This window comes from Jatropha curcas, chromosome 1, assembly GCF_041381405.1.
Source record: "Jatropha curcas cultivar XTBG-Jc1 chromosome 1, XTBG_Jcur_1.0, whole genome shotgun sequence".
Lineage (NCBI taxonomy): Eukaryota > Viridiplantae > Streptophyta > Magnoliopsida > Malpighiales > Euphorbiaceae > Jatropha > Jatropha curcas.
In genome coordinates this window covers 30,074,434-30,083,440 of record NC_143151.1, presented here as the reverse complement: position 1 = coordinate 30,083,440, position 9,007 = coordinate 30,074,434, and the positions used below count along the sequence as shown (strand labels likewise).

Genomic DNA, 9,007 nt, shown 5'->3' with positions numbered 1-9,007 from the left:
TGAAAAGTTGCAGGGGCATTGCACAACCCAAAAGGCATTCTCCTGTAGGCGAAAGTACCATAAGGGCAGGTGAAAGTGGTCTTCTCTTGATCTTCGGGGGCAATAGGTATTTGGAAATACCCTGAATAACCATCTAGAAAGCAATAGTATGGATAACCTGCAAGTCTTTCAAGCATTTGATCAATAAAAGGTAGGGGAAAATGATCCTTGCGTGTTGCTTTGTTCAATTTCCTATAATCAATGCACACACGCCAACCTGTGATAGTTCTAGTTGGAATTAACTCGCTATTTTTGTTAGAAATAACTGTCATACCTCCTTTCTTTAGGACTACTTGGACAGGACTTACCCGACTGCTATCAGAAATTGGATAGATAATGCCAGCATCCAAGAGTTTTATAATCTCTGCTTTGACCACCTCCTTCATATTCGGGTTCAATCTTCTTTGATGCTCAATTGAAGGTTTGTAATCTTCCTCCATCAAGATCTTGTGCATGCATACACTTGGACTTATCCCCTGCAAATCTGAAATTGACCATCCTAAAGCTTTTCTATGTTTTCGTAGAACCTGCAACAACCTTTCCTCTTGATCAAATGTTAAGTGAGAAGAAATAATAACAGGAAAAGAATTATTCTCACATAAGAATGCATGTTTTAAATGAGATGGAAGTTGTTTCAGTTCTTGCTTTGGTGGTTCACTTTCCTTCTCATCTATGATTCTTGGATTAATGTTATTATTATCTTTAATATGCAGAGTGTCCTTTACACATTCATCAATAACATCAATCCTAAAACAATCATCATAATCCATAGGAAGTTTACAAGATTTTAAAACGTTAAATACAACCTCCTCTTGACCCACTCTCAAGGTTAATTTTCCTTCATGTACATCAATCAATGCTCTTGCAGTTGCAAGAAATGGTCTTCCAAGGATTAAGGATCCTTCTCTACCTTCATCAATGTCAAGGATAACAAAATCAACAGGAAAGATAAACTTACCTACCTTGACAAGCACATCTTCTACAATCCCTTTCGGATATTTGATTGATCGATCCGCCAACTGTAGAGACATCCTAGTTGGTTTTAGCTCTCCCATCCCTAGCATCTTAAAGACTTCATAAGACATAAGATTAATGCTGGCTCCTAAATCTGCTAAAGCTTTTTCAAAATTAAGATTTCCAACATTACAAGGGATAGAAAAACTTCCTGGATCCTTTAATTTAGGAGGCAATTTATTCTGAATGATTGCACTACACTCCTCTGTCAACTTCACCATTCCTTGATCATCGATCTTTCTTTTCTTGCTTAGGATTTCTTTTAAGAATTTTGCATAGCTGGGCATTTGAGCAAGAGCTTCAGCAAACGGAATGTTAATTTGAAGCTTTTTGAAAACGTCAAGAAATTTGAGGAAGCTCTTGTCGTCTTGCGTTTTCTTCAACCTTTGTGGAAAAGGGACAGGTGGAACATAAGGTTTCACTTCTTCCTTCTCTTCTAGGTCAATGATGGGAACCTTTCTTTGCTTTTCCTTCTCTCTCTCAATCCTGGGCATATCCTCCAACTGTTTGCCACTCCTTAAGGTGATAGCTTGTACCTGTTCTTTAGGATTTTTCTCAGTATTACTAGGTAACGTACCTTGGGGTCGGGATGCCATCATGTTTGCAAATTGTCCCATCTGAATCTCCAAGTTCCTTATCGCAGCTTGTTGGATTTTATTGTTTTCTCGAGTTTCGTTCATGAAATCCATGTGTGATTTAGAGAGGGCAGTGAGGAGATCGTCATGAGACTTTCTCTCTGGAGATATGAAACCTGGTGGTGCATTCAAGGTATTATTAGGATTACCATATGAAAGATTAGGATGATTTCTTAACCTGTTATCATAAGAATTTGAGTATGGGTAATTCCTTCTCCCTTGATTCATCACGTAATTCACTTGCTCCAAGGTTTGAGGATTTGCAGAATCTAGCATGCATTCTCCAATTTCATGTTGTTCGTTGCATCTGTCACAAGCTTGCATAATGGAATTCACAGATTTAGTGGTTAATAAATCTAACTTTCTTACCATGTTGTCCACCTTAGCATTGAGTGCAGTGATAGCATCGATCTCATATATTCCTGCAGTTTTCCTTCTCTCGGAATTGCTTTGATAATGGCTGTTGCTTGCCATTTCTTCTATTAAATCATATGCTTCATCGATCTCTTTTCTTTCAAAAGATCCTCCTGCAGCTGCATCCAAAGTAATCTTAATATTAGGTGACAATGAATTATAAAAAGTTTGAACTTGTAACCACTTAGGCAAACTATGGTGAGGGCATTTTCTTAATAAATCTTTAAATCTTTCCCAAGCTTCATATAAGCTTTCTTGATCATGATGAACAAAAGTCATGATCTCATTTCTCAATTTGGTGGTTTTAGAAGATGGAAAGAATTTAGCCAAAAATTTATGGGCTAATTCTTCCCAAGTTGTAAAACTTCCAGCTGGGCAAGATTGTAACCATGATCGTGCTTTATCCCTTAGAGTAAAAGGAAAGAGTCTTAATCTAATGGCATCGTCAGAAACACCATTTTGCTTAAAAGTATCACAAATTTCCAGGAAATTAGTGATGTGAGCATTTGGATCTTCACTAGGGAGTCCCCCATATTGAATAGAAGTGGAAAGCAACTGAATAATTGCTGGTTTGATTTCAAAGTTATTAGCTTCCACTCTTGGTCTAGTGATGCTGGAGGTGGCTCCATTAAGAGAGGGTGTGGTGTAGTCTCGCAAGGTGCGAACATTTTGTTGTTGTCCAATCTGAGGATTTGCAGCAAGGGGTCTGTTCTGAGGTTGAGGATTGATTTCGTCGTCCATATTTGCTTGTTGTTTTGACCTGTTTTCTCGTGCTCTTCTAGCGGCGTTGTTTCTACGGCAAGTTTTCTCAACTTCTGGATCAAAAATCAGGGGTTCAGTTCTTCTTGATCTTCTTTGCATAAAGACCTGAGATATTCTTTATAAAATTTAAATGAACAAAAACAATTAAATAAATAAATGTCTAAATTAATAATAGGATAATTCGTATTTGATATTGGTAACGCCAATCCCCGGCAACGGCGCCAAAAACTTGACAAGGATTTTTCGCAAGTATACGAAAATCGCTACAAGTAATATAAAGTGAGTAGAGTATCGTGTCCACAGGGATTGTGTACCAAGTACCAAAATTATATTATCCTATTATTATTTAAATGATAAAAGAGGAAATTGTTTATAGAAATTAAATTCAGCAAATAAAAGAGAATAAGAAGAGATCAAGCAAGCAATTATTGATTAAAGAAATCAAGAATTTAAAACTACTAGGGGTTTTGATTTCACTTAATTCTTTCCAATTTATTTCATTAGTTCATTAATCAATTTAATTATTCAAGTAGGGGAAACAACTCTTAATTCACTAACAAGCTCTTCCGATGTATTGCTAGCTATTTTAATTCCATTGAATTACCTATCTTCCAATAGCGCAATCAAATATGAATTAAATCATTAAGTTATGTAGTTGTTCATGAATTTACAATTTAAGGTTGATAAATCATAAAAACCCCCCATGAGTCAAACCATATAGCTTCCGCATCAAGTTATTATTCTCATGTGTTTTATTAACCTTTTCTTATCAAAGATCCTTCTTCCGATAGTGATAATTGAAATAAATCAATCTAGGGGAAAATTCTGCCTAGAAGCATTAAGTTCATCAATAAATCATAACTTGAATAAGGAAAAATAAATCTAATTGTATAAATTGGAAAAGAGATTAAGCTACATCAAACCCCTAGTATAAGAATTTAGTTACACATAGTACTTAAATAAAACTCAACAATACTTGATAAATATTCCATAATCAATAAAGATAATGAAAGAAATAAACAAGATTAAGAGTTTAGAAATAAGAACTAGTGATAGGTAGCTTGGATGGCTTCCTTGAAATCTTGCACAACTCTTGAATACTTGAAATTTTGAAGAGAGGAAACTTTGTACAAGAAAAATAGAATGATAGATGATCCCCTTACAATGAATTCCTCCTCTCTTTATATAGACTTCATGAGAGAGAAATCCCACCTTCTTTAGAGAATAATTCTCCTTATTTTAAGGGAATAAATTCTCCTTGTTTTAAGGGAATAAATTCTCCTTGTTTTAGGGGAATAATTCTCCTTATTTTAAGGGAATAAATTCTCCTTATTTTAAGGGAATAAAGTCTCCTTGTTTTAAGGGAATAAAATTCTCCTTGTTTTAAGGGAATAAAATTTTCATTAGACTTTAAATTTCTCTCAATCACGGTCCGGGTATGCTAGAGTCTGTGTCTTCACTTGATTTTCCTTAAATCCAGCACGGGTGTGCTAACTAGCACCGGCAAGGCATGAGTGTGTTGCTTTATTTTACTCTTCTCTGTGCCAAAACCCTACAAATTTCCTTAAGATTAAGTGCATCATGATTCAAGGGAGCTTTGAACAAAAACATAAATAAAAATTAATTAAAGTAATTAAAAATACTACAAATCCTAATAAAAACCACATTAAAAATATTATAAAAATAACACCTATCAGTCACCTTGTAAAAAACAGTTTTATAATACACTAAAGAAAGAGCTTCTACATAAAATATCCAGCGATAAACTGTTTATTGAAAATATAAGACTTAAGCAATTTTAGTAGATCTCCTCAAACTATCTTTTACATGCTCAATTGATATTTGAGGACCAACATATTAAATATAATTAGGAGATTAAATCATCTACGACGACCCTCCTCCACTTGTTCTTGAATCACGCGGAGGCACTTGAGTTTTACGTTCTTCAAAAGCCCTAGACTTGTCTTTATTTTCATCTGCAACTAGTAAATAAGGAATTGCACTCGTCATTATTAAGAAACATCACATATATATAATTTCATCATAGTATAGAAGAGAGACACTTACAAGTTTTGGGGAGTTGAGTTTTTTGAGCAACAACAATGTTGTAAGATGCAAACAAAACGAGGAAAAGAACGATAGCGATTGCATATGAATATGATGCCTTTTTAACCATTTTTCTGTTTGGTTAGTTTGTTGTAATAAAAAAGAGAATACTAATATATATATATATATATATATATATATATATATATATATATATATATATATATATATATATATATATTCCCTTTGTTGATTTAAACTTGGATGGAAAGAGTCAATACCGCTTTTGCGCTAAGTTCATAGTTACTTTGTCTATGTAGAATTTTTTTCTTCTTTATTTGACGAAATTCTCAATTACTTTTTTTTTAAAAAAAATTAAGTATGCGTCTAAATCACTTATTATTAAATTAATTGGAGACTAAAATTTTATAGTTTAGACTTCTAAGTCATTATCTTTTTTTTTTCTTATTTTAAAAAATTGACTCCAAGTGAATAAACGTGCAATAGACGTTTTGAAAAAATTGATAAAGTAAAAAGAGTGATAAATTAATTTCTAAATTTAAACCGTTTGTTTTAGAAAATGACCTAAAATTCAAGTCTATCATGAAAATTTTATCAACTTTAAATAAACAACAAATATATCACCGTAGCCTTAAAAAATGATTTGAATACAATTCCAAAAGCTTTCCTATCTCTTTTTAATAATAAAAATGATTTTCATAATTAGGTAGAATACATTATGTTTAATGCAATAAGGGAATATTATATTATTATTTGTTAACAGTATTCATTGTGTATTTAAATTAAATTAGCTATAATTTTTATATGTAAATATTCAAAGTTAATAATATATTGACATCCTCCAAAGTCAATGAGGAGAACTCTTAAGTAATTCCTTTAGTTTAATGGAAAATAATTAAAAAAAATTTCATGACATACCAACAATTGATTTCTTGAAACGTGTAGTACATACATTAATAGGATATATAGCAATTGCAAGATTGCTAATTGCTGTACAGAATTTTATATATCTTTGTATCAAAAGATGGTTCGCAAGGCCTCCCTTATGGTTTCTGGTATGATTCTTTTGCTCATTTTGTTCACCTCCGACATTGCCTTTGCAAGACCAGACAAACTCCACATAACAAGTGAGTATTTCTCTTTGTTTTTTTTCCCTTAAGAAAATTCTTTAAGATTAATCGGATCGATCAAATATAAATGTAAAAATTTATAAATTTTACATTTGATTGGTTGGAAAATAAATTCCATAGGCACTCAAATGTATTTTGAAATAATATCAAGTAGTCAAATTCCATCATTAATAAAGAAAATGAAAGAATCCAGAATTCTCCTTGTTTGATGTGAAATTTTTTCTTTTACAATAATCGAATTTAGGATATAATGAAATTTTATCAATTTTAAAAAATTTAAATTTTTAATGATTGATTATAAACTTTGAAGTAGAATTTAATCCTCTTTTTATTGAATAATTTAGAGTGAAGTTGTTAACATTAGCTGTTTGCGGCAGAAAAGAGGGAGGAGCAGCAAAGGAATATTCACATCGCCCATAAAATTAAAATCGATCCAGATGAACGTGATTCACCTCCATCTGGCCCGGGTCACCAAAAGCAATCATAGCCTTTAATTTCCATGAAACGACAGCGCAGCGGGTGTGCTTGCCATTCGTGACCATATATATGTATATTATGCACTCATCATTAATATTGTTATTGTTTCTCTCATTTTATGCCCTACCTACCAACATAAAATAAAAGGGTTAATAGTTTATGGATTGAGATTATTTGTTTTTAGCAAATTTAAGTCAAGGGTTTAAACTTTGATCGAGTAAAAAAGATGACATGTGAAAATTCTGAATTTAAACTGTTTCTTCACAAAATGACTCAAGACTCAGTTCTATCATGGTTTTATTTTCAAATTCTAAACTTAACACCAATTTTATATTGGTAAAATTAATTTTAAATGATGGAATTGATACTCATTTACCGCATAATCTTTAATAGACATGAAAAAAATTAATCACATTACACTTAATTGACATTTTTAATTTAAATATTACATTAGAAATATTTATAATTACATTACATTATGTTTTATTAGGAACTTATTAAACATTAGCTTAATATTTATATATATTATATATAAAGAGATAAATTTAGATTATAAAATCATTTGAAAAAATAAATCTTTATTTTCATTGGTTTAGTTCATTGATAGATTTATAGATTAAGTCTAGGCAAATCTAATCTTTATTTAAATAGGGAAAATTTCTTGTCTACGTACACTCGGGGCCAAGCCAATAATTTTTTTTTTTTTAAATGTTACTGTTTTGTGCGTTTTTTCCTTGGTGTATGCTAAAAAGTGAACCAAAATACTAGTTATAATTAATTTGATTTATAAGTGGATCCATATACTGGGTGTAGGTAAGTCTTTCTCTCAAATATATTTTTTCTTTTTTTTTTTTCCCATTGCATAGTGAAAAATAACCTCATTTCAATAAGTATTTATATATTCATAGACTTGAACTAGATAAGTCCATCTGACCACTATTGATGCATATGCTAAATCAATTAAAAATAAAATTTTTTGATTAAAACAAAGGTAATTTTAACCATTTATTGAGAGAAAAAAAAATAGTAATAATTTTTTAAAAAATATTCTCCTAAAGTAACTATCAAGCTAGCGTGCATTGACCGTTGGGTATGTAATCAAAGTTCTAAAGTCAACAAAATTAATATCATATTGCAATATTTCCAAAAAAACTGATTTTTGGTTAGGGCCCAATGCTTGAAACTTTTAGAGTATATAATGGTGATGAAGGAATTGATATGCCGTGATTACTTTTCTCTTTTAATAGAAGAAAGTAATCAAAAATGGTTAAAATGGCTTCCTATGCGATCCCAATCCTTTTCCTCGTTTTATTTGCATCTTATAATACTGCTATTACTCAAAAAACTCGAGTCCCCAAAATCGGTAAGGATCTCTCTTCTCTCTTTTACTTCTAGCAATAATACTGATATTTACCTTTTGATGTAAAGATACTAAATATTCAAACCATCAATTTCTTATTTAGTGGCAGTTGCAGATGAAAATAAAGGGAAACCAAAGGTTATTGGAGAAAGTAAAACTGGAGTGGACCCTCCTGATTCACCCTCCGGAGGACCTAGCGCACCAGGTTGACCTGGCACACCATGTTGCTCTGGTAGCCATGGGTGATATTTTGTCATACATATAGAAAATAAATGCACGTGGTTTACAAGTTTCAAATTACAAATTTATGCTTGTCTCGTGTATGACAATATGTATATATATAAGCATTTGAATATACAGTGAGATAGAAAATTAAATATATTTTATCAAAATTATCATGTTCTGGATTTGATAAAGGGTGTGTCTTACTGTATCTCCTTTGTATTCATTTGTTATAATGTGAACTTCACTTGCATAGAAAAATTTTCAAACAATAATGTTCTCCGCTGAATTCTTACAAATGATATATCTATAAAAACATGTAAAAAATACATAAATTGTTTGAATATTGAAATTAAAAGTAGAATTATTTGTCCTTTCCTAAATACGATTTAAAAATCATTAAAATTTGATTTGGATTTGAAATCTGATTTTTTTTCCTTTAATGCAAGAAACATTTTTGAGAAAGGGAAATGGGTGTCCGATTTTCAATATTTATGGAAACAGACCCGATACGTTTCCGAGCCGTTTCCGTTTCCGTTTCCAGAACGCGGAAACATCAAGCCTCTCAAAGTTTATAAGTTCCATACTCAATAGAGAAAAAAGAAAACAAAATATTCGAATGTCAAAATGGAAAAAGATAATGAAATTCTGTTAAATTTGAAGTTTGAATATTGAAATTAAAAGTAGAATTATTTGTCTTTTCCCAAACAGGATTTGCGAATTATCCAAATTTGATTTGGATTTGAAATCTGATTTTTTTTTCTTTAATTCAAGAAACATTTTCAGGGAGGGGAAACGAGTATCCAATTTTCAGTATTTATAGAAACAGATTTGATACGTTTCCAAGCCATTTCCATTTCCAAAATGTAGGAACATCAAGCCTCGCG

At 31.4% G+C, this 9,007-nt stretch overlaps 1 protein-coding gene, 1 long non-coding RNA gene and 1 other non-coding gene across 3 annotated transcripts; 2 read left to right on the top strand and 1 right to left on the bottom strand.

The window, feature by feature from the left end:
- Positions 1 to 450: 450 nt before the first annotated feature.
- On the bottom strand, positions 451 to 1,340 carry LOC149499338 (uncharacterized). The gene is made up of 2 exons (XM_089722543.1): positions 698 to 1,340; positions 451 to 515 (listed from the first exon to the last, which is right to left on the bottom strand). The coding sequence occupies exons 1-2, from the start codon at positions 1,338 to 1,340 to the stop codon at positions 451 to 453; spliced, it is 708 nt and encodes a 235-aa protein (XP_089578669.1).
- A 952-nt stretch (positions 1,341 to 2,292) lies between these two features.
- On the top strand, positions 2,293 to 2,399 carry LOC149499337 (small nucleolar RNA R71). The gene has a single exon (XR_016319178.1). It is a non-coding gene; the product is annotated as a small nucleolar RNA R71 (small nucleolar RNA).
- Positions 2,400 to 7,769: 5,370 nt separating this feature from the next.
- On the top strand, positions 7,770 to 8,071 carry LOC149499336 (uncharacterized). Its single transcript, XR_016318746.1, has 2 exons — positions 7,770 to 7,901; positions 8,002 to 8,071. It is a non-coding gene; the product is annotated as an uncharacterized LOC149499336 (long non-coding RNA).
- The last annotated feature ends 936 nt before the right edge of the window (positions 8,072 to 9,007 follow it).